At 42.4% G+C, this 26,624-nt stretch overlaps 1 protein-coding gene across 1 annotated transcript in view; it reads right to left on the bottom strand.

The window, feature by feature from the left end:
- CACNA1A (calcium voltage-gated channel subunit alpha1 A) overlaps positions 1-26,624 on the bottom strand; it is a 220,110-nt gene that overhangs the window by 39,930 nt on the left and 153,556 nt on the right. The window contains exons 33-38 of the mRNA XM_044454096.1: positions 20,017-20,133; positions 19,508-19,573; positions 17,708-17,823; positions 17,193-17,343; positions 15,172-15,299; positions 12,051-12,147 (exon numbers count right to left, since the gene is read on the bottom strand). Of these exons, the coding sequence (XP_044310031.1) occupies positions 12,051-12,147; positions 15,172-15,299; positions 17,193-17,343; positions 17,708-17,823; positions 19,508-19,573; positions 20,017-20,133 (675 nt within the window). The remainder of the gene's footprint in view (positions 1-12,050; positions 12,148-15,171; positions 15,300-17,192; positions 17,344-17,707; positions 17,824-19,507; positions 19,574-20,016; positions 20,134-26,624) is intronic.

The raw sequence follows: 26,624 nt of genomic DNA, 5'->3' as shown, positions 1-26,624 counted from the left end.
CTCTGCAAAAAGACCATTATGGTGTTTGTAGCAGAGCTGAGAGGCAGTTTCTAGGCCCCTGTTCTGTCCTATCAGAAATTTGAGATCTTTGGTTGGGCTCCTCTCACAGTGGTTGATAAAACCCAGGAATCCTAGTATGTCCTATGTGCTCTACCCTCCCAGACCTCATGTAACATTATCTCTTATTTTCTGAGTGATTCCCTGTTAAAGTCTACTTCCTACCTTTCACAGAATTCTCCCCAAGAGAGCTCATTCTTCATCTATATATTAAAGTTTAAAAATGTAAAAGAAAGAAAAAACCAAAACAAAACAAAAATCCCATCTTTCCAAGATAGCAGGAGACAGCAGTGATAAAGGAATGGGGTCCAAGGAAAGTGCACTGCAACCATCCAACGGAGCAAGATATGTCAAACGTGCAAGACTAGAAGCATGCAAAAGGAGCGTGCAGCATGCACCACAGCACAGTGCAAAGGCATCCACAGAGAACACATTGAGACTCATTCATAGCTCTGGTATAGATTGCTCTACAGGGAGAGATCCAGATTGTGGGCTCTTGGTGCAAAAATGGGTGCATCCTTTAGAAAAGAAAGAAATGAAATTGACAGACTATGGGCCATGTGCCATTCCTCTGAGCCAAGGCCGTGGACTGGAGATCACACAAGATGCTCAGGGTGGGCTTGACCAGCTAGTGCATTAGCTGAGGTAGGCTGCAGACCAATGGAAATGGGGTTAGACAGTCAGGGTCTTTGGGGTTTGTTAAGTAGATGTCACTGAATGGAGGTACGTAGGATGAGAGGTGTGATCAAAACAGGGAAGGAAGATGAAAGAGGGAGGAACACATCCAGATGATGATGACACTCATTCTGCAGGAAGATCCCTCAGGAATCCGATGTCCAGAAAACCTATAAATCTTGGGGACCAGACTGTTAGGAACCAATTGAGCCGATCTCCAGGGATTTGTGTATTCAACTTCCCTTACTCTTTGACAATTGCTGCCCATTACTTCACAGCATTTCTGTGAGCTGTTTCTGAGCAGTCTTCCAGTAGGTCATGTGCTAGTATGTCAAACTGAGCTCCTCATCAGATAATCTGGCAGTCAAGTTTTTGTTTTTAGCCAGCTGCAGGCTCTGGTGTAGAGGTTAGAAATCACCTGCTACACCTAATAAGGCACTTATATTTCCTTCCCTACCAACTTGGACCTTCCATTTGTGTTGCACCTGGAAGTCACTTCACTGAAGATTGTGGACAGGTCTTTTGGCACCTCACCTAAAACAGCTGAAGAAATTATAACTAGGTGTTGCAACTGCAACCCTTAGCTGCATCACTTGAGAGTCTGTTACTGTCTGGCTACTTAAAGAATTTTTGCAGTCTCCAAGGCTGAGCGCTACTGCTTATGTTAATGAAGGTGACACAGAAACTGCTGCAGCATGGCTGCACCACTACTAACAACTGATTGGTGTGGCAAACGCTAGCGGAATAGTTACTCCTTGCCATATACGTAGCCAGTAGTGTATGGGACTGGGAAGTGAGCAAGCCGCCAGCAGAAATCAATATTGGATTTGCTTCAGTTGCTATCACACAGGAATCTTTCCCATTCATTTGTCAGATATGGAGGGATCAGGCCAGTGTAACAGCAGCAGAAGCAGCTTCTGAATAATTTTCTACTCTCACCCCACATGTCATTCTGTACCAGTCTTCTGCCTTTTGTTCTGCTCCTCTGCAACCCCAAAAAATTTCTTGTATTCCCCAAATAGACATTCCAAAACATAAACAAACCCCTGGTGGAATAGGTATCCATATAATCTTGTACTTTGAATAAAGAATTTCATGCACAGAATCTGCAGCTTTCACTTGCTGAATTTGAATTTCCTTGTAGGCAGGGGCAGTGGTGATATTTGTGTGGCACAGAATTCACAGGGTGCTGATCTGGGAACAGCAGCTTAGATTTTCCCTGCACTGGACTAAGTGTGGATTACAACAGCAAGGGAGATAAAAAGGACAGATCAGGTTAATCACAGTCTGGAGGCTAATGATCATGAAAATGTTAGGTTACATATAGGTGCCAATACTGTAAGACAATTGATCACCTTAATAATTGATTTGTACCCTGCCTTTCTATCAAAATAAGGCATTCAAAGTGGCTCAGTTAAAATTGATGAAAACATTAAATTGCAATAAAGCTCATAAAAATTCTAGCATTAAAAATAACGAGTTCCCTTTAGATTGCCATCTGATATGTTGTAAATGAAAGATGTAGAGGGTCTTGGTGCATGTTTCAAGGCCAGGGAAACTTGGGCTCTTCAGAGGGGGAGAAGAAGCAGCCCTGGGAAATGGGGCCTCCTAATTTCAAGTTGTTGAGAGCTAGGTTTCCCCTTCCAAAAGACCATTGTTTTCCAATGTACATCCAGCCAAGCATAATCAGCAAAGGCATCTTTGAGCATGCACAGAGCAGTTTGTTGAATCCACAGTAGAAACTAGCCCCGAGAACCCTCCTTTTGACAATGCACCCCCTGGAGAAGGGCCAGCTCTTGGCTGTATGCCGCCCTCTAGTTGGCTAGCCCTTCTCTCCTGATGCCGTGCCATGGGGTCAATTGTACCAGGCTCATCTGGCTCCTCTTCCACGCCCCCTCCCAGCCATTAGAGACCGTGCTATTCCCAATATCTGCCTGAAGAGAAGATGGCTTTGAGATAGACCCTCCTGCCCCTTCCATCTCGAAATCTGGAGGCCCCATTTCCCAGGTCTCCCCCTCCCCCACCACCACCAGAGTCCAAATCTCCCTAGCCTTGAAACACATGCAAGAGCTGCCTCTTTCATTTTCAACATGATATAGAAGAAACCCTGAGAACTCTGTACAGTCTGGGACAGCCACCGAGCGCTATGTGTTCTGGGACAAGACAACGAAAAAGGGATAATGGTGGAGTGGATGGATGGATCCAAGCAGCAATTCCCCCTTCAGGCAGAAAGAGCACTCAGGTCAGGAAACTGCAAAATCATTTTATCTTTCAGTAGTTTTCTGGACAACTGATTCATTACTAAATGAACCTAGGGATGTATGTATAGTGGTAGCCAGCAGGAAGGACATGGAAAAGTAAACAGAGGAATGAACCATTGCAGAAGAGGTATGAGATTATTCCAGGGCATTATAATTAAAGCACCATTTTCACTGTAAGGGTTCAGTAAAGATGGGAAATAGAAAAGATATGGAAATGGCACAGCTAAGGAATGGGACTACCGCATCCTAATCCCAATGTCTCTAGCCCAACATTTGTTGACTTGGAGCTTTACATACTATTGTTTAAACTCCCTTCTCTTCACCCTCTTTTCACCCATCCAATGCTATTCTAGGATCACAGAAAGAAATTGTGTTAAAGCTGTCCACTGAAGACACTCTACTGAGCTCTAATGTTCAGATAGCTCAGTGTATTTCCTCTTAAATTAGTTCTCATAAAAATTAGGACTGTTTATAGTTCCATTTCCCTATATCAGCCTTCTTTAAGCTGGTACCTTCCAGAGGTGCTGGACTACTACTATCATCACTCATCAGCTTTGCTGGCCATCACAGTCGTGACTTTGCCTATCTAGTTTTATCCTATCAGCAACTAATTTACCAAGTTGCATTAGGCCTAATCAAAGCTTATTAGGTCATCCATTTTCCAGAAAGCATTCAACAATGTATGCTATATTCACAAACTTCTCTTGGCAAGAATATGATCCTTGCAATCATTCCATGAGAGGAAATATGGAATTAAGTGTGGATTCACTATGATTCCGTATTTTATGGCTATCCACAAGAAGTCAACATAGCTGCAGAATTTTCAGAATGTGAATAGTTGTGCTTCTAGTCTGAAGGTTTTTTAATTTTTTTTTTGCAAATGCAGTTTTCTTCCAATGTGTATTGACCCCAAAACACATAAATCAAATTCCTCTTAAGGTATTGAGTTTCCCTGCTTTTCCAATCAGCATCTTCTTAGGTTGAGTAGTTCCCAACCCAACCTAATAGAAAATTATTACCTCTTGTCCTTGTTTCTTTCTTCTGATTGCTTGGATTTGCCACATCTAATTGAGGCATTCAAAGAACTGATCATCAAGGCCTAGATGGGAGAATAGCTCAGTGGTTCAACAAAGGGCTGTGTATGCAGAAGGGCTTTGGATCATTCTATAACAGAAGATAGTTTTCAAGAAACAGCTGGAAAAAACCTTATCCTGATCTTAGAAAACCACTGCTGTACCATCGAGGTAACTAACTCAGGTCAATGGCAACTTTGATGCTTATTGGACAGTCGCCATCAAAGTGGACTTTGAGAGGAGTGTGTCGCTCTTGCAGCAGAAGCAATCCAAGTCTGGCTCCACAGGACAACTCTTTGGCAACACAACTTCGGACTAAGGGAATAGCCATAGTTTACTTGTAAGACTTTATGATTTGTGTGCAAAAACTCCCAGATCTAATGCCTGTCATCTTCATTTAAAAGTCCAAGTGGCAGGTGATGTTAAACATCGGCCTGAGACCCTGGGAAGTCACTGTCAGAGTACACAATGCTAGGCTCCAGATAAAATGACTAGATCCTGGTTGTACATAACTATATGGAAGATTAGCATGAATGCATACATGTCTGAGGGGGTACACCAACCCTCCACTTTGGCTTCTTTTTCACCTGCAAACAGTTTTTACACTCTATACTTTGTCTCATTGCTCCTTCCATGTTTCCCACTATCCTCCTCCTCCTAATCCTCCGGTTCAATTAGTTGATACTCAGATCAGTCAATCTGCATATCAGTTTCTCAAATGACTGCTGATTTGGTGGCATATTTGTACTTGAGCCACAAGTCTGCAGTCTTCTACCTGTTTGTGAAGGTGATAGGAGGCAGTACTGAGAAAACATTCTGTTACGTGGCTGAGACAAAAAGATGAATGGCTGAGAAGGCTATTCCACCCATTAGAAAAGGCATGTTCTTTTAACACTAGAGTTTGCAATAGCAACTGCCAGATTATCAATTTATAGCTGTGTTTATAGAATCATATACAGATCAGAGGTCTTAAAGCATATATACTCTAAATTGTTTGAATCTGACATAATCATCAATACAGGATGAGAATGGAGATTTGCACTGAAGAGACACTAAAAGTTTGTAACTGCACAGCTAGTCAGGAAGTATTTGTGCTTGAACAAATTGGATGATCTATGAACTATTTTTTGTTCAAGCATAGGGTGGAAAGTGATGGCATGAAGCAATCATCAGAAACTTTATTTTTTGGGGGGACAACTCAAATGGCGACCCTGTATCTTTTCAGGTCAATTAAATGCGAAGGGTTGGCAAATACATTATTCTGCTGATCTATATAAAGATGTACTCAGGCATCCAAGCATTTTTTGCAGCTTCTATGTGGGGTCATATTACACCACATGTGAATTCCACTTTTCTTCCTCTTGAAAGGACCCCAAGGTGGTTTACAAGTTTCTCCTGTTTTATCCTCACAGCAACCACCCTGTGAGGTAGGTTAGGCTGAGTGGCCCAAAGCTGCCCAGTGAGCGCTATGGCCTCCTGATCCCAGTCCTGCACTCTTGACTGCCACACCACACTGACTCTCATGCTCGGATCAGCCTTTTTTGAACCAATCTTTAAAAGAGCTGTTGTAGTGTTTTTTAAGTTGGGGTGTGAAAAAGTGAAAGCAATACCCACGTCCTGTTCAAAATCAATCTACTGTTGCTTAGCTGCTGGCAGGCTGACACCCTGGTGGAAATTGCACAGTAGCTGATTTTGAACACATTTATCTTCATAAGGATTTATCTCCTATATGCATGGCTATATTTTGAGCAAGAAAATACTAATGTTATTAAGTGGAACATACTTTAAGTCATTTATACTGAATGTGAATGTGATCTATGTGACTGTAGCTGAAATTTCATTTCTGGAATTCCCCAGAGAACCCATCAATTGGTTTTTGTCTCCCCAAAAATTGACAAAAGAAATCCAGAGCTTGTGAGTGTAGCTGACTGCATCTGGTGTCTGTCAAACTGCATGTAATTAATAGGCTTGCCTATTTATCACAGCAAGCATATCTTTGCTCTCTGATAAAGTTAAATATGTTCAAATTTCATAATTGATGGACAGGAGTGTATTTCTAGCTCAAAACAAGAAATCTCCTGCAACTGCAACCTGATGATATTCTTTAAGAAAAAAACATTTATCCAGCTGTATGCAAAGATACAATAAGGACACTCAGTCTTTTCAACATTTTGGCAATGGTTATATCAGAAGGTGAGGAGTAACTGTTTTGCTCACTATTTAGTCAGGTTCCATGACACACCTAAGGTCAGGCACATTTTGCATAGACCAGCTCTTGGTATCCCTTCTGACACATTTTATCTGTTTTGTTAAAATTAGGCAGGATTTTATGCAGAATTAAAGCTTATTGAAAGCTGAAGATTTTACTGCAAGATGAACTTGATAAATTCTGGTCCTTGGTCTATATCATATCATACTGTATTGTAATTATGTAAATTGTGCTTTTCTAACTATTCCAATGCTTTGGCGGAAACAGTCAAATCCAATCCGAGGCATTTCTTTATGTTGAGTGTTTGATTTGCTACAAGGCTGGGAAGGAATCCACTAATTTTGGTGTTCTGTCAGGATCAGCTTATTCCTCCCAGGATTCCCAGTTCATATAACACTTATTTCACCCAATATGAAGGTTTGGCTTTCGAATTTTGCATTAGTGATTAGACAGTTTTCCAATTATCATTATGTAAGTTTCAACTTTTATGTTCCTCCATCTTCCTTTCATTTGTCATCACTGCACTTTTGCTTAGTAGCACTTTAAATAAAGATGGACAAAACCAGTTCTAAACCTTCTTTGTTCGTTGACTATTGGCAACAACACAGCTGTCACTCTTTCTTGCTTCATATCTATAGCAATGCTGTTTTGATTCTTGTCTCTCATTCTTTCTCAAATTCATTTTTGTCTCTAATGAAGGTATTTTTTTTACCCTTGTCAAAATTGACTCTTGATCAATATTTCTGCTATTTTTCAGCTCTTCAAATCTTCTCATCGTCTTTCCTTTCCTTATGTGGTTTCTTTAATAATTCTTCAGGTAATACAATCTGTTCCTGTAGTCACCTGCTTTTGCTTAGGCCAAAAATATCCTCTTCTGTTTCTGATCTTTGACCTTTTTAATTTGCTTCTCCGTGTGTTTGGAATTCTGTTTCCTCTAATGTCTCTTTTTATCAACTGCTTTCCACCAAAATGGTGCTTAAAGGGTTTAATAATAAAATTATAAGGTTTTATGTAATGTATAATTAAGGTTTTATCAAAAATAAAATCTTAATTAAAACATTAAAAGGACAGATCCATTAAAATGCAATTAAAAGCACAATAAAAGAAATAGACAACACCCAACCAATTCAAGTCCACTTCAACAACCAATTAGTTCACATGCCAAAGGCTTGCCTGAATAAAAGTGTCTCTCCCTGCCAGTGGAAGAAAAGAGAGGAAGCCAACCTATTATCTCACTGTTAAGTTCCAGCACCCTGGAAGGGTCACGAAGAAGGCCTTCTCTCGTGTCCTTTCTGAATGTGCATCTGATGGTGGTGGGACAAAGTGCAGGGACTCCTCTTAAGATTTTAAAACCTGGGCAGGCTCATACAGGAGTCTGTGGTGTTACAGGTAGCCTGAATGGTTCTAACTTATATAAGGCCTTATAGGTCATAACCAGCAGTTTAAATTCTGCCCAGAAATGAACTGCGGGTCAGTGGAGCTGCTGTAATGAGGGAGTCACATAGTTCCTGTAACTGATGCCAGTTCAGTCTGATTACAACATTCTGGACCAGCCGCAATGTCCAAACTCTTTTCAAAGGCAGCCCAAAGAGGATGTAACTCAGGCATGCAGGGCCATGGCAAAACCTCTAGGAATGGGTGCATTTGGTGCACTAGCCTCAGCTTTGCAAACCCTAGCTACTGCCAAAAAATGGGCATTCCTTTAGACAACAACAATGCTTTGATTCGCAATTGTGATGGGATAATTTATGAAGGCTTTTAAATTATTTTCTCTCATGTCAGCTATGTTTAGATATTAAATCTTCAAACAAGGACACTTCAAGTTTTTTTAATGTACTGGAAGTAGCTAACTACATTTGTTTATTAGATTTTATCCCTTTTCCTTTTTTAAAGAACTCAAAGCGGCTTACATATTTATCCTCCTCTTGCTTGCTTGCTTGCTTATTTATTTTCCAATTTATATCCTGCCTTTTTCCTACAAAGGGCTCAAGGCAGCTTACATCTCCTCCTCCATCTTATCCCCACAACAACAACCCTGTGAAGTAGGTTGGGCTGAGAGTCTGTGACTGGCCCAAAGTCACCCAGTTGGCTCCATGACTGAGCAGGGACTAGAACTCAGATCGTCTGAGTCCCAGTCCCATGCTCTTAACCACTACACCACACTGGCTCTTATAACCTTATCCGTACAACAACAACTCTTGTGAGGTAGATCAGGCTGAGAGTTTGTGATCAGCTCAAGGTCACCCAGTTGGCTCCATGGCTGAGTGGGGAGTAGAACCTGGATCTCCCAAGTCCCAGACCTGCACTCTTAACTACTCACACTGATTTCAAATGCTGTACCATTACTATTCCTACTAGTAATATTACAACTGCAGATATCAAAATATGCCAGAGTAAGAGCAGTAACTTGTTTAAATTTAGTCTGGGTGTTAAATTCTCCAGCAGAGTGGTCATGTCAGGTACACTGCAAGGTAAATAAAACATTCCCCTCCTCTACCTAATCCCAAACTAGAATAGTACCTGAAACCTGAAAATAGGATCTACTGAAAACCTGGTTGAGCTAGCATGTTTTGTTCAGTGGTAAGTGGCAGTTGAGAACAGCTTCCCATTTCTCCTATGACTTCTACTTTGGTGACCTAGAAATGCAGAAATTCTGTGTGAGAAGTGGAACTATACAAATACTCAAGATCAGATGGATGTAGTGGCATTTGCACAGCTGGGCAATTTCACTGCTCCCATGTGGCTCTTCTCTTAACAGAGCAATGTTCTTGCCTCTCTTAGACCTTTGATTACCTCAGTATGGTTCAGTGCAGCAGCTGGTCTGCCATCCTCTGAAATGGTACTTCTTGTTACTGCTGAGGTCAGGATACTAGGGTGGATGGAACATCTTAAAGCCAGGGCAGTACAATCCTTCACCTGAAGAACCTTAGTCAAAGGTATTTCCAGCTACTCACCATTACCCTTTTGAAGCATTCCCCATATCTTTGTTGGTCTTGTTTGAGTGGATGTGATTTTCCCCCATTTCTCAATTAGTCCCAATCTTTCCATCATACAGTAACACGTTCATTGTACAAGATGTTGCGTCATACTGCACTGGAACTTGAAACTACAGATTCTGTCCCCACTGAAAAGCTATATACCCCTTCTCTCTCCATGCTCAATGTATATTTTATATATTGTATATCCCCTTTTTTGCTCACTGTACCTTGCTTGTATATTCCACTGTATTATCGCTTTTCTCTACCAATGTTGTATATTGGTTTTCTCTCCACACTCAATGACTGCAGAAGCCAATGGCTGCAGAAGTCATTTCTGTTCAAGTGACAGGGAACATTTCAATAGCTGTGCCATGAACCAGCAACAGAAACCCAATGGTTAAGGTGGAAGGAAGATCACACTCGTCTGCACACGTGCACACACACACACACACACACACACATGAAGCTGTAAATGGCAAGTGGTAGAAATGAGAAAGGAGAAATAGTAATAGTTATGGATGAGGTAGTGAGGTGTGTAAGAGGGTTGAGAATGAAGATATTGAGGGCAAAGGAGGGGGAAGCTTCCGATAGGTTAGAACTGCATTGACAGAGAAGGAGGCATGGAGCAGCAGAGAGAAGGGGCAGAGAAAAAGTTTAGTTAATTTATTTCTGAACTACTTCCCCTAAGGTTGTGTTCTTTCATAGGAAGTTACACCATCATGGAGGCAGAAGTACTGAAAAGGTGTGGGTGTCTGTTTTAAGTGACACAAAGAGATCAAAAAACCATTAGAAATACCATGAGAACATTTTCCCATAACCAAATATAGGCAGCCGGAAGGACATGAGTGAGCAACCTTGATCGCAGAATCAACAGCAACCCATAGGCTGCTATGTGGATGGAGCCCAATCCCAAACAGAACTGGGCTCTATCCACAGTTCTGGTCTCCTTCTGCTCTTAAATGGAAGGCATTTTCTCTGGGCATAAGTCCTGCTGCTGGTCTTGTCTATTTGAGTCCTACAGTTCTGGCTGTGTATAACTGAGAGCCATAACAAAGGTGAGAATTTGAACAAGTTTTGAACTAATACCACTTTTACCAGTGTAAAACTGGATTGAATAGCAAGCAATCTAAACTTTTTTTCCTCCTTTAAATTTCAGTTCATGTCTAGATGGAGGATTTTTTAGGTGTCAGGCCAACTGACAGCTGCTAGTCATGTGCCATGGTGCCAATTCCACCATAATTCCACCTTCCACAATTCCACCTTCCAGCTCCAGTGGCACATTGGTTGAACTACCAGGATCAGTATGGATAGCACTGTGATGTATTCCAAAAGTATCATTGTACAAAATTATATGTCAATTCTATATTCCCTGTACTACTGATTTAGTGCTATACTGCAGAACCAGTAGTGGTCACCTCAATACAGCTTGAAGTGACCAAGCTATTCCAATTGCTATGGATCTCATTCAGAATCAAATCTGGTTGCTTTTTTCACCTGCCTGGGAACAAGCAGCAGAGAAGGAGCCTTCTTACTAACTTGTTTGTATTTTAATTTTTTGCGAAATTCAAAAAGGTACAGAAAGATTACTTGCATCTCAAACTACTCAGGGGAAACCTAGTAACAGCTTCCTCTGAGAACTAGTGGTACTCTTCTCTTCTAGTTGAAATCATCTTTAGATTCTCCTTATAATCCAGTAGGTTCGTATGGAACCAGAACTGATTTATAATTTGTCCTGATTTACTACCCAGACATACTTTGGGGCACAGAGAGTGTAAATCCAGATTCAAAGTAGACTCTAGACCAGCCTTCCCAAACGTACTGTTTTTCAAATGTTTATATTACAACTCCCTTCAGTCCCTGCTTACTTAATGTAATTAAGTTTGTAATTATAGGGAGGGTACGATCATCTACGCTGTGAAGGCTGCAACAGGATCTTTAGTCTTAATGTTGTTGCACATGTATGCTGCAGTCAGGAAAGATGGGAAAGATAGACATTTCATCTCAATTGTGGGATTCATTCCAAAATGGATGAGGAAGGCAAATTTCTAGTTATAGGCTACATGGTTAAGTTGCACCTATGGGCAGATGCTCTGTGAAATCTCCAGACATAAGTGCATTACATGCTCTTATCTGATTGGGATAACATAATTTTTCTCTCCAGTGTTCCTTATACAAATACTGAAGGCTTGTTTTCATTTCATATTGCTATGCTTAAACTGTTTCAACAATGTGGTTAACTAGATTTTAATTCTGGTTTTAGTTTTCTTTCTCTTTCCTTGTTATCTACACATTGGCCTGATTAATGTTCTTATAACTTCATTTGTTAAGTTTTCGATCTTTGATCTCTCTTCCCCTTCCGGCTTTGTTATTCCCAGTTAATTTGATGTGTCTGTATTGGCTGGGTAGCTCCATAGCAAACCACAGCTGTAGAGGTTGTTTGAGGGGTGGCAAGAGGTATGGGAAGTCAAATGTTTTTAAAGAAATGCCTTTTAGGCTGGATATAGAAGGATGAGCTGATGGCACACTGAGAGGGGAGTCTGAGTAGGAGTCTGTGCCTTGGGTTTGTTTCTTACCCGCCCCACATTTTCTGGCCATAATGGAGTCTCTGAAACATGGAATGCTAACAGTTCTGAACAGACACACTGTTACTGCTCAAGAAATTTGATCAGGAGGAGGGATAGAAGAAATGTACAAAAATCATAGGTTTAAACATTTTGTTTTTGGGAAAAAAGAATTAAAAATGAAGCTAACTTGAAATATTTCTTATGTCTTTTGAAAAAATATATATATATTCTACCTTATAAGCAACACGGGCTGGGCATTTCTTCCCTAGCCCCAGGGGTGGAGACATATGTCTCAGCATCTCATACATGTCCATGAAAGTCATCCGGCCCCTGGGAGCAAAAAATTAAAAATAAAACAAACACAAAATAAAAATAATAATTTAAAAAGGAAAAATACACGGAAAATAGGAGAGAGAGAGAGAGAGAGATGCAAAGAAGAAAAAATTTGGAAAACAATTGGAAAAGGAAAAAAAAACGGAAGATAAAAATGCAAAGATTACTGTGCTGCTTGTCAGCCAAGAGCTTGAATATGCTTGATCTTCATGGATGACTGGGAGTAGAAGGGTGGTTCCTCAAACTGTGGCTGGATTTAAGATAAGCATGGCCTCCATCTGTTTTACTCAACCTGAGGTAAGAATGCAAAAACCCACCGCACCCTCCCCACGGGCTTGTTGGGCCAAGGAGTGTAGAGCCAGGTGCTCTTAGTAATGAAGAACCATAGAAAGAAGGAGAGAAAGAGAAAGACAGATTGAGATGAGAAGCCCCTCTTTGCCAATGGGGGAGGAGGGCAGGGAGAGAGGGTAGAGGAAGAGGGAGGGTGGAACGAATTGGATAGGAGGGGAAGGGGAAAATGGTAGAGGTGTCAATGGAGTCTCTGTCCTCCCCAGATGGAACAGTGATGTGCAGAGGGGGGTGGAGGTGGGTACAGAGAGACTCATAGAACCCTCCAGGCCTAGCTCCAGCTAACAGCAAGCAGAGATGGTTCAAGGTAACTGGTATGTATGCTCCATGCGTTACTGGTCTGGGTGGCAGCATCATTTCACGCATTCTGTTGGCTAGTTACATTACTAAATTACTCTTGAAAGTGCAATATATAGATAGATATGTGTACAGATATATATACATATATATATATATGAAATATATATATTAAAGAAACCATAAGCAACATTCATTCCGTTGATGCTAGCAGGTTTTAGTGTAAGTCAAACCTTGCAAGCAACCCTATGAGGGCATTTCTTGCCTAAGCCCAGGGGGGGAGATATTACACGTAATAAACTGTACATATCCTTATAATGAATTCGGCCACTGCAAGAAGAATACATGGGGGTTAGTGCAGACGCTACAGGGCAAGAGAAATACAAACACTGTCAAGAACACACAGAACATAGCAGGACTGCTGGCTAGAGTCTGTCAGCCCAGCCATACCACCACCCTCAGGTTATGTGGAGGAGCTGAACTCTGCCATTGGCTGCAGTAAGTGGAAAAGGCCCTCTTAGAGCCAGGCAGGTGAAGCTTAGCTGCAGCCCTAGAGGCTCCCTCACCAACACTGTGGAAAGGAAGGCAGACAGGGTCATTTACTTCAATACACAGGGGCGATACAACTGAGCTTTACACAGCAGAGATACAATTTTATCTTAGCTCATGTGTCAGAGCAGCACAGATCAGATCTATTTGAACCCTGTGTCCCAACTTGGACATTTGTTCCACTAGATGTTGCTGGCTTTCCAAAGTCATGATGGACCCTTTGTATTGAGTCGCTGTACTGAGGGCTTACTGGGATTCACTACAACATTTCACCTCCTTCCTTTTATTTTGGGGGTTATTAACAAATGCACAGAAACCAGTGCTCAGGTGGGGGCAGACCTGAATCTTCTGTCCCCGCACAGCACAGGCTCCTTCACAGACACTCCCTCAGCTGGGCTTGGCAGGGCTTGCCGATTAGGGCTGGCAGCGTAAACAAACACATTAAACCTGGACACAACGGGCATTCACTCTCAGCGGGGCACAGGGATGACAAACGATAATAAGAGAACATTGGGTGGACTTTCTGTCAGGTGCCAATCATTACAGCTCTGCTGACTGTGCCTGCTTGCAGCAGCAGCTTGCCTGGTGTCCACCCCGAGGTAAAACGACAAGAGACGTGTTACACACCAAAATGGAAGGCCAGGCCCCAGACACACACAGAGTCACACACAGCATCTCTCTCTCCGCCCCGCCTCTCTCTTGCTCTCTGTCTCTCTCTCACACACTTCTACAGATTGAAATAATAGGAATGTGTCATCTATTGCTAACAGAGCTACTGTGTGCATTTCATTGACTGCAGAACAACAGTGAATACCCGTAGGTTTTGTGCAAACTGCAAAGTGAGTACACCCCAGTACCCCTTTTTTGGCCCAGGTGCTGCTAAATTGGCACAAACCATGAAGCATAGCCACTGTCAGGGGCTTCACTGGGAATAAAAGTGCCTGGCTCAATCATTGCTAGTGATACTGCTCATATCTCCTATTGTATGGGCTATGTAGCCCACAAGGCAGAATAGGGAAAAGGCACAGGGCACACATCATGCCCTTTTGAACATCTAGGGCAGTATGAGGGTGGATGTGTATGGACTTTACAGAATCCAGCTGCAAACACCTAAAATTGAAAGAGGAAATGTTAATCAGCAACAAACTCTGCACATTTGCTTCTTCCAGTCACTTGTTTCTGGTGAGACCCACTGAAATTAGCCAAAAGGACTGAAAACAGGAATGGCAAAGTGGCAGTGGCCACAGCGCCATGTTGACTGGAGCTCAGCTAAGGTGGGTGACTCACAGTGGAGCTGCATGCAAACAGAGGCAATGGCTCCAATCTCCGTTTCAGCCTAGGTGCCTGTCCTCCGTAGCTGTCAGGATAGTTTCCTATCTTAGCTCTGTTAGAATAGATGGAGCAGAAGTTCCTGGTCTTCTTTTCCAAACCGAATTCTAACACCTCCTCATCCCTCTTGCTCTACTCTGTTTCCTCCCACAAGTGGAATGAGAGCTCCAGAGTTGATGCCCCTACCAATCAAGTGCTTTTCTTCTGTGAGGGAAATCAAGAGAACTCAAGCATCTTGGCTTCCACTGCTTTTGTCTTTCTAACCACTAGATCCCACTTTCCGATAGAGTTGGACTTAGAACACAGGAATCTTGGGTTCCTGCCTCTCTGCCTAGCTATTAAGATCCACTTCTCCTCCCTCCTCTGCCCCAGGTCTCCTTATTAAGGAGGCATGACCCCAAGCAAGGATCAATCTGATCCTTTCCCCAAGCTTTTGCTTGGGGCAAGGTGAGGGTCCTGAGTTTAGCATTGGGAAGGGGAAAGTAGGTGTGTCCTTACCAAGCAGCAGGATCATACTCAGCCCACACACGCACATACTCATCCAGGTGGTGGGGCCCCAAAATGGAGGAGTCACGGGTCAGATATTCAAAGTTGTCCATGATTACAGCCACAAAAAGGTTCAACATCTGTAGTATCAAAAAAAGAAGGGAGAGAGATACAGGGAGGTGAAATAAGTGGAGATTCCAGAAAACTTGCTGAAGCCTTTCTGTGGCTCAGAGTCTATGTGAGCTCAAGCCACCAGTGGCAAGGACCAATACAGTAACAGGCGTGCACATGCAGTCTTATTATACATAATAGCAAGGATAGACTAATACATTTATATACATGCAAACAGCAGACATAAAATCAGCATATTGAAACTTAAAATTAGCATACCCACGCACTTCCCTTGGCACACACGTTTGTCATAGGGCAAAGGCTGCTTGCCCACCTCAAATGAGCCTCCTGTGACAGCAGGCCTTACCACCAGGTGGATAATATTCAAGAGGTGCAGGTTGCAGCTACAGAACAACCTGGTCATCGTCCGAGAGGTGACAACAACAAGAGTGAAAGTGCTGCAAGGGACTGAAAAGTCATCCCTCCCTCCTGATTGGCACTCCCTCTAGAGTGCAGGGTCAGGGCACGATGTGTGAAAGGAATATTGAATTCTCTGAGAGCTGATTCTTAAGCAGCCCAAGTGACACCATCCACACACGAGAGGGAGGTATTTGGGCTCCTCCCCAAGAAACCTAATGGGGACTAAGCTTGCTCAGTCACCAAGGAGAGCTACTGAACATTGGGGCAAGTGGGAAAATGGTGCTTGTGTATGAGGAATGCCCTAACTTAGAAGAGGACTTAACGGGCTGGCTAAGACCATGAAAAGGAGCACTTCCACACTGCACCATTTTGTCTACAAGCACATGAGATCTTCATTTGGGGAGAGGTTGTGCAACTTCACAAAGCTTCCCCTACTAGTCCCACTAATGAGTAATACAGCAGAAAAATGAATGCTAGAGGTAATGGTCTAGTAGAAAATTCTGAATTGCAGGCACTCATCATCTCCACAGTCACCACTAAGGAGATTCTAAGAAATTGAGACAGTTGTGTGGATCCAAATCATCAAGCAAGTTCTAGTAGTTTTAAGCTCCACTGGGAACAGGGAGATTTTAAGCTCCACTTGTCATAAAGCTAATGAGTCTTAATTCAACACCATGATATGCTAACTGGGAATTACAGGAGTTACACTCCAACATATCTGGATGGCACTAGATTGGGGAAAGCTGGAGCAGACAAAGAGAGGTAAGCAATTAGAAGTGGGAAAATTTGAGCCCATAAAATGAGGGGCAATGGAAGGGTGAGATCTGTTAGTGTTTTCTCCTTGAATCTTTTTAAAGGTTGCCCAAGTGCATCTTTTGGATTTATACAGTCAGAAACACAGCAGTAAAAGAGCACATTTTAAAATAAAAACGTATTTAAAAACCATTATGGTATGAAAATGGACAAAGGATCAGAGAAGAGTGTATTGTTCAGTAGCAAGTATGGTAGAGGCACTAACCAATATGAGTATGTGATACTTTCATGGAAATGTTAGTTAGGAAGAAAGTTGTGTTTTCCTAATAGCAATATGTTATGATTTGAGTGCTAGAAAAAACAATGATTTTCCTCTGGCAAAAATGTCTAGATGCCTAAACAGCTATTTGGAATGCCTTTGCTGCTACTTATACTTATTAAAATGCACATTCACATCAGATGATGCACCAAGAAACTAGAGAATTAAGCTTGCTTCCCCTCTGCTACTTCTCTTACTGTATGGTTGATAATGAGCATAGACTGCAAAATATACAGAGCTCTTTATCCTCAAGTGCTATCTTGAGAAAAGATTCCCACATCACCCTCCACTGTTGCACATTAGGACAATCATCTTGGAAAGGTCTTCTGTTGGCAACCTTTTGGTTTCATGATTCATGGTTCCTTCCACCTGTGCAGCCCAGTCCCATGTTGCCTCCCCTATTTCATCCCCCTTCTGTCCTTTGACTCACCAAGAAAGAGCATAGGAAGATGAAGGAAACAAAATAGAAATATGCAAATTCGTTGCCACACTCCCGGCCTTTGAGGTCTGCTTTTTCATCACATGGCTTCCCACTCAGACAGGCGAGCATAATCTCATGCCAAGCCTCACCTGTGGCACTCCTGGAAAACAAAGAAGAGAAAAAGATGGCGAGTGCTGGGGACATTCAGGTGGGAGCATCTTCATCTTGTGTGTTGCTTGCAGTACCAATAAGCAAAGGACTGTAAACCTTTGAGCACAGACATTATTGAAACAGCCATCTCTGCCAGACTATGGATGCAAGTTTCAGAAGGATCTCTTACCTGTGATGAAGCTTAGTAATACAACTTCATTGTTGCTTTTACAGCATACTGATTCAACCCTGTTGGGTAGGCATAAGGACTGTAGAATGCAATCTCTCACCCACTACCAAAAGATAGCCAATTTGATTGTGGCACAGTCATTGCCCTGTATTGTGAAGGCTACAAAACTGAATGTGCAACTCACCTAAACAGAAGCATCAGGGCCTGAAAAAAAGTGCGGAAATTGTTGTGCTCCGTGATGGCAGGCATGTCGTCCTCAGACATATCCTCATCGTGATCAATGCTGATGTTACCAAAGACCTGAAGAGCAAGATGAACCTAAGTCTTCAGGAAAGAGCAAGTTCCCCAAAGTTGCCATCCAGTGGTGGAAAAGCCAGTGCTTGCAGCACGGGGTGCCAAGTGGCCTGTCAGCACAGCTGAATAAGGCTCATTTGCATGTCTGCAGAGAGTCAGGAAGTTAAAAGGTATCCTGTTCCAGGCTAGGGCCTACAGGGACCATGCACGGGAAGAGTTCAGGGTGGGCTACAGGTGGTCCAGACCCAAGACAATTTACTGTGGGGCTTTTTACATGGTTAAACCAGATGCAAATCACACCAATAAAAATGACATTTTAGAATTAACAATAAGCTTTAAATAATTGAAAAGCAGAGTGACTGTCTCAAGAGGAGTGATGCTTTGACTTAATGGAACTATGCCCTGTTCCACAGGTGTCAGCTTTAGCAGGGCTAAAGAGCCCTTTGCTGTCTGTTAATGGTGAGGTGGCAGAGGAATGTCCTCTGTCCCAGGCTTCAGGTAATTTTGGGGACAAATCCAATGAATTGAGAAAGGGAGGCAGGGCTACATCCTCAAACACAGAGGATGAAGGCATCGCTATTCTCTGCATCTCCCCCTCTGTAGAAGACCAGGTGCTGCCAGAAAAGGCTTTTATAACACCATTGCTCAGCCTCATCTGTATAGGAAGAACAGATGATATCACCTTCCAGTTGTAAATATGTCTTCTCACAGCTTCAATTCATTTAAAAAGGAAACAATGGAATGCTTGCACAATGTTTGTTGATTTGTTAGTGAAAGGAGCCCTTCATCTGGAAGTACCCACTAGCAAGCAGTAACTGTGGAGGCTCTTCTGGGCTAGTTCCTGACTCTGATCATCCCCATTCTCTCTTTAATCCAATTTCTCCTCTAATAGCAAAGGGCTGCAGAGTGTATGTGTGTGTCTGAATACTGATGCATGACCAAACAACAGTCCAATGGCATACTAAATTGAAATAATCCAGCAACCTTTGCTTTAGCTATTGGAGATGGTAAGGCTATATTATAGTGGCAACACTTAAGGATAACCACAATACAAAATGTCGTTATGAACTAGCTGTCCGCACTTTTTTTCAACACAGCAGGAGTTGCCATGTGAACATGGAGACCTACGGGATTTAGCACAAGTGTGGTGATGATGCCATTGGCTATTCAATGTGCTGCAGTCCTCCATGCTTGCACAGTAAGAACATGAGAAGGACCATGCTGGATCAGGCCAAGGTCCCTCTAGTCCACCATTCTGTTCACACCCAACATGACATGAGCGCAGTAGAACCCTCCCACCCAACTGATGTACAGAGCCATATTGCCTCTGGTACTTGAGACAGCACATGGCTATTAGGATTAGTAGTCACTGATTCCTCCATGAACTCGACCACCCCTCTTTAAGCCAGATAAACTGGTGGCCATTATTATTGCCTTATGGTAGAAAATTCAACAGTGTAGCTGTGGACTGTATGAGAAAAACCTTCTTTTATCTGTCCTGAATCTCCCACCAATCAGTATCTTCCTATCCAGGTTCTTCATGCCATTAAGTTCCTGTGTAACCTGTCATGCTAGGTCTCACTCTGGAAGTTCAAAAGTCCCAACATGAAGCTAATAGCACTACAGACCCCATGCTGTGCTAGTATGCACATTGAGATCAAGCTTGGGGTAATGGTGTGCTTCCACTTACCTGCATTCCAATAATTGCGTAGATGAAGAAAAGCATTGCAATCAGCAGACACACATATGGAAGGGCCTAGTGGGAGGAAACATGGGCATACATTTTTTCTAAGCTTCTTAATTTTAATGCAACCACACTTGTTTTACTGGGGATATAGATTCCTTGCTTCCCACCAGTTTCATGAAAAGAAGTGCTTGCAGGCTTTGTTGCCCTTCCCCACACCTCCTGCTGCATCCCATCCTTACTACAGAAATCCTGCTGTAATTATTTAGCCATGTAAAAGAGCAAGCCAATTGAATGCTGCTCACAAAACAAGGTTCAGTATCAGCACTATGGCAGAAGAAGCCCATGATTCCATGTTAACAGGGCAGAGAATGAACAGGGAGGTTGATGGGAATGGGTGCCTCGAGACATTGCCTCTTAAACTTTCTGCACTCCTAATCACTCCCCCCACCCCACTTCCCCTACTTCACATCCCAAAGACTCTCAGTTAGTAACTCAATGCACTCGAACATTACCTTAAAGGACTGGACAAAGGTCCAGAGCAGGATGCGGATGGTGTAGCCCTGTCGGAGCAGCTTAATGAGGCGGGCAGCTCGGAACAGCCTAAGGAAACTCAGGTTGATGAAGTTGTTCTGGGGAGATGAAGGGAAAGTGGCATGAGCAGGATCAGGGTGTGGGTGTGCGGACATCAGACCCAGGGGCTTGGTGTGTAAGTAAACCCAGGCTACCCCTGCAGTGGTTAGTAAGATTAGTAAGGATGACTGAGCAGCAAAGAAAGGGAGAGGGATCACCCACATGAAGATAACTAGCATGATAATAAGGCCACCCTCCCTTGGAAAAATATTTGCTTGGGAAATCAATGATTGCTCATCAACACAGGACTACATTTTTAAGTTACCCACAACCAAATGCACTGATTTTTTTGACACAAGCAAGTAGAACATTATTGTGTGGCCTCACATCACACATGTTCTATGCACACAAATCCAGAGAGAGGGGAAAGCAAGACAAGTGCCAGCAAGGAAGGGGATCGTTGAGGGATGACTGGAGGCTTGCAATTATATATAAGAGATTCTGGATGAAAAATGCATCTGCCTTGTGCATCCAACAGGTGTCAAGCCACACATCTCGAGGCCCTGAAGAATGAATGGTTGTTATCAAGCAATTTGCAACTAAAATAAAAAAGTGCTTCCAGCACAATAGGAAAAGCATACATTCCTGTTGGGTTCACCAAGATGCATTTTTACCTGTCTCCTTCAGAGAAAATGGTATATAAGCTTCTGGGATAGAAGAAGTACACTCTAGCATGACTCTATACTTCCTAATGTAAAAATGCTTGAAGTCTATTTCTGGGCAAAAAGACCTTGCTAAAAAAAAAGTCCCAAGTTTTACTTCATTGTGGATGTTTATTCATTTTGTCCCGCGGACTCTTGCCAGTTTCCAGGCTGATTCCACTGGAACCAGACTTTGATGCCTCACTGCATACACCAGGAATGAAAATTGCGATATGCAAGTGCCAAGCCAGCAGTTTCTAATGGATCTAAAGAGCTCTGCCATGTGGCTTTACTGACTGTGCTGTGGTTGTCTGAGTATGCTGGGATATCTGGGCAACACACATCACAAGACAGAATGTAGTTGCACCATCACAAGCCATGAGGCTTGTTTAACTATCTGTGCAATAGCGCCCCTCAGACACAAACAAACTCCCAGAAAAACTGAACAAAAAAGAAAGACTCAGAGACTACACATGTCAAGAGACTGGTGGGAAGGCTCAACATATACCTGACTTACTGTGTGCTTGCTCCATAATTACAAACAAAGATTAAAGTGTCACCATGCCAATCACACAGTGGACATTATAAGACACCAGGCCTTGCAGCCAAAGAACTCCAGGTAGTACACTCTCTGCTGCCAGCCAGAGGAACTTCGTAACTCCATCTTCACTGTGTGTCAGTGTGTGTGTGTTCCCAGAAGCTATAAGCCCATCCCTCTTCAAGACTCTCAAAAGGCTGGCTGTGTAATTTATTTTAGTGCTCATGCATGATCATAGTGGCAATGGCTTTATAACAGCATGCAATAGGATGAAACCAATGGATTAGACCTTCAGGCTCAGATCATGCAGAACAAACAGAAAAAATGATATTCATGCAGGAGAGAGAAAGAGAGAGAGAGAGAGAGAGAGAGAGAGAGAGAGAGAGAGAGAGAGAGGGAAATCACCACACCTGTTCACTGTGGGAAAGCTACCCCCACTCTGGTCACTGGGAATGGTGCAATACACCATTCCTCCTCTTCCACTAGTCCTCCTCTGCTACATGCCGAGGTTCATTTCCAGCACTGCTTTTTAAACACTCCTGTTTTATGGCCAATGTCTTACATCTAGAATCCTTCAGTCAAATATTTTAGATTATGATTTATTTTTCTATCCTACCCTCTCCTTCTGAGGCAGTTTATATGATCCTCCTCCTCTCCATTTTTTTAAGACAACACTGTGAGGTACGTTAGGCTATGGATGAATGACTGGCCCAAATCACCCAATGAACTTCATGGCTCAGTGGGTCTGCAAGCTGGATCTCTCAAGTTCCAGTCCAAAGCTGGTTCTCCATAATGGCTTTAAACATTCTTTTAACCCTTGAAGTGAATTTCTGTCCTGTTCTTCCTTTGTGACACTCATTAGACCTTAGGGTTTTCAGGTCACAATGTCAGGACAGCAGAAGCTACTAAGTGAGCAAAATTCCTTCAGGGCCTAGATCTAGCTGCCTCAAGGAACTCAAGGCAGCCTATATCTTTCTCCTCCTCCTGCTCTCAGTCTTATCCTCACAACAGCCACTCTGTGAGGTTGGTTGGGCTGAGAGTCTGTGACTGGCCCAAAGTCATCCCGTTTGCTCCTTGGCTGAGTATCTACTGTTCCAAACAGTACGTGCCTGCCAACTTCCTATGGATACTTTTAATTCCAGCAAAACTGTTAACTCCCTCCTCCTTATAAACATTGGATCTAAACCACATTGTCCTTTGAGCAGCTGAACATTCAGAACTGTAGTACCAATTCATCCTATCAGTGTCACATGCTTCATTTCTACAAGGAAAATAAAGATGTGCAAAAAATTATGGAAAACATTTGTATGTGTGCCTCATTCACTTTGAAAGAATGAGATCAACAGATCATACTTGTTGTGTCAAATTTGTGAAAGACACATATGCAATGCTTCTTTACTGTTGTATACATAAGGCTTAAGACCAAACCAATGCCAGAGTGTGTATGTGTGTTACAAAAGTAACACTGGATGTGGCCCTGAAGATAAAAAAGGTCTGTCTGTAACTGACCCTACACAACTGACTTCCAAGGAAAGGAATATGCCAAGGAAAGGCAATTTTCCTTTCAGCTCTTCTAAATGGGCTTCCGATTGATTTCCATTTTAATTTATTTTTAAAAATATGTTCCTTCTAGTAAGGGCCAGTTCTATTTTATCTACCAAGACAGGGGATCTGTATGCTTGGTGCATGATAAACACTTTAGTGTCTGCCCGCATGTATTGATGGGAAGTGTGTGTTGTGTGTGACACTACGAGAAGAGATAGTCGGAGACCCAGCTAAGGTTCTGTTATGGGAGGGCTGAAGAGGTTTGAGTGAAGAGGCTTGTATGCATGTGTACATAGAATGGAAAACTTCTGTCCTTTGTTCAGAGGGATAATTAAAGGGCAAGCGTTATATTAACTATTCTATCTGCCTCTGCACACACCAAAAATATATATGATATATGATGGCTGCCATACATAAGCAAACTGCCATGGCATTCTGGAAATCATAAAATAAGGGACATGCACGTGATACTATCACAAATTTCTCCTCACATAGCAACTGACAGTGGAGAATCTGCCTTGCTATAATTTTTCTTTTGCCTTCTTTTCCTTACCCTGCCTTTTTTAGAGCTCCCATAGGAGTGCATACTGAAAATGGACTAATGCTGAGCAGCTAAGAAGGAAGTCAGCAAAAACTTGCTTCTCCCGGCAGCATGCTTCATTGCATCCACCTGTTCTTCTCACTGCAGATTTCAAATCAAATGGACTCATCTCTTTAGAGCACTTTTGCCCAAACGTGCCTTCCAGGTGTGCACAGCACCTTTCAGCTGTGTTGGACTACAACTGTTATCACCCCTGCCCTACCAACTGCTGCAGTGCCTGGGTGGTGCTGGAAGATGTAACACAACACAGCTGGAGGGCACCGGTTGAAGAGTGTCCTTAGAGAGTGGTATGTCAAGGCTGCAATACTCATCCACGACAGCATATCCTTCCCGTGCAGTTACTGGAAACAATATGTGAATCCGAGTAACATAAAATGCATGACACAAAATGGGGCTGGGGTTGAGTTTGGAGCAGGCTGAAAGAGCAAGCTGGCTAGTAAATTGCAGGCATCTTTGGCTCAAACGTTCATGCAATGTGCCAGAAAGATGCTCTTCATTAAAGTAAGGCACGTAGGGTTCAGAAAGTAATCAAACCAACCGATTTCTAGATGCAAATGTTGAGATGGAGAGGATCAGAGGAGGTCAGGGAAGGGTGGGTGTTTTAATACCGCAAGTTGAGTTCCAACCAGCAAACGGAGAAAGGCAGAAGGTAGTGATTTCATTTTTGGTGATGGGAGAGGGAGCAGGGCAGGGAAGTTCAGAAATATTCATTGGCATGGACACACAGACCGGTTCATGGATGGACAGATGGATTTTTCATAGTGCATTTTGATTGGATGACATTTTCAGAGGGTGTTGCGCCAAAATAGAACAGTATAAAGAGACAGCATGGAAAGAAGATAAGACAAGAGACACAGTCATTATATATCACACATAGCCCTGGGGAAGGAGACATCTAATCCACCCTTCTCCCACACTTGCCCTTTTCCCCTGTCATGTTAGGGAACCCATAATCCTAGCATCTGAATCTTCCTAGCCAAAATGTCTGCATTTGGCTTCCTAGCCAAAATGCTGCAGGCTTCCAGCATAACCAAAACTGGTCTGAACCTCCATTTTCTAGGAGGTGGGATGAGAGAGGGAAACTGAGGCACCTGTTGGAATACAGACTGCCATGAGTCAATGGTAGAGATCACAGTATTAGTGAAAGTTACTTACCAGTATAATTCTTCAAAACCCTTCTGGAAGGTCACATATTTGAGACTGAGCATCATGTGCCACCAGAGTAAACACTATATACATATGGAAACCCGTTGGAGCATTCCACTCTTTCCATCAGTGACACGTGTTCAGAATAATGCTTTACGTATACCCTATATTAGGGGTGGCCAGATTTGCTCAACAGAAGAGCCACCTGTGGTAAATATCTGATGCTTGAGAGCTGCAAGTGGGCACCTGTGAGAGGTTAGCAGTGAGCCACAAAATAAAAAAGAGCCACATGTAGCTCATGATCCTCAGCTTGGCTACCCCTGCCCTATATGTTAGGGTATGCAAACAGTATGGGAGCATACAGAGGCAAGACCCTTGTAATTCAAGCTACTTTTAGGCAATTCATATTTCCTCTGAGCAGTCAAACAGTCACCCAAGCAGACTGGAAACATGGGAAGGACTCCTCACATATGAATACGCCACAGAAAATATGTACACCTCATTTGTAGTAAAACAGATGAACAAGCAACCACAGGACCAGTAAGCATAATGCATGGGTTCATTTTATGGCTTCTTCCAGATGGACAGCTCCTAGCATTACTGATCAAATGACATTGTGCAGCTATTCTATTTTTCCTTCCTTAAAAGATTTTCTGTGGCAACTAAAAAATATGGAAGATGTGGTAGGAAAACAGGAGGGTTACAAATTAAAGATAATCCTCCATAAAATTCTGTGAATGAAGCAGGGCAATTGTACAACAAAAGGGTTGCCTGAAAACACCCTAATCTCCTTGCAATGACTGCAGTCTTTGGTCAGCAGCCCATCGTGGTTTATTAGCCAAGGCAAATTCTGATGCCCGCCAGATTGCCAATCTAAGTCCTTGCCATTATGGCTTCTTCTGTCGTCCAGCCTTGGTAACGGTGGCCTGTTGGGGTGGTGACCAATAGAAAAGCATAAAGAGATAGCATGAAAAGAAGGTAAGAGAGCCCTACAACAAGCCTAAGTTCTGGATGATTTGTTAACCACCCTAACAAGCCACACTTGCTGGATTTGAACAGCAGTAGAAACCATACCTAGCAAGAGTAATTTTGTTATATTTTCATTAAGTTGTGTGCTGCTAGGAAGCCAATCCCTTTTCCTATATATAAACTTGATGGAGTATTCTATTTCGATATTCTTAATTTCTATGCTTCTTTGAAGGTCTTTTTGGATGAAAAGTACATGATATGCCCCTGAAAATACAAAATGGCCACATCTACTATTAGTGCCTAAAGATAATCTCTTTACTGAAGAAGGGATATCACTCAGGACTCTGCAACTTAACAACAAGCACAGTTACTTTCAGAGGTCTGAGTGTTTCAAAGAATTCCAAGGAAACAATCAACCATAAAAGCTTGAGTTAGGCTGTTTAGCAGCTTTCATCTCACAGACATACATGCTTTTCAAGACATTTTTATTCCTACATTAAGTTTAGGAAAGCATTTTCATCTAAGAATCATAATCTCTTATATGTTTTCAGGTCATTTAGACGTCTACTTTAAAATGCAATTTTCTCCTATAGTATTTTTTAAAATACATAACAGAGAAGACAAGGTTTATGTTGTTTAATTTTTGTGATGGATCCTTTCTTGGTGTATTGTATTTTAGCTTGGCCAGACATTCTCAAGGCCAATATGTCTGCTTGCAATACCTTCTTGGACCACTCTGAATTCATAGCTGAGCTAGTGCAGTTTTCCCTGAATAAACACTTAAATAATTCTTTCAGTTGCAACAAAATGAATCACTGTGTCATACTGAGGTATTTAGAAACATGAGTGTTCTTTTAACTTGTGAAGAAATAATGCATAATAGTGACCTTCAGCTTATCAGAGAAAATGAGCACAATATGCTCTGTAACTATTTCCTGGATATTGGCTCACTCTCTCTTAGGCAAGAGCAGACCCATTACCTGTTAGGGTATGTGAATAAGCAAAATATAATAATTCTGTGCTCACACAATGCACATATAGTGAGCTCGC

The sequence above is a fragment of the Varanus komodoensis genome, unplaced genomic scaffold, assembly GCF_004798865.1.
Source record: "Varanus komodoensis strain SLA01 unplaced genomic scaffold, ASM479886v1 scaffold7_1, whole genome shotgun sequence".
In the NCBI taxonomy this organism is placed as follows: Eukaryota; Metazoa; Chordata; class Lepidosauria; order Squamata; family Varanidae; genus Varanus; species Varanus komodoensis.
This window is presented reverse-complemented; position numbering and strand designations above follow the sequence as displayed.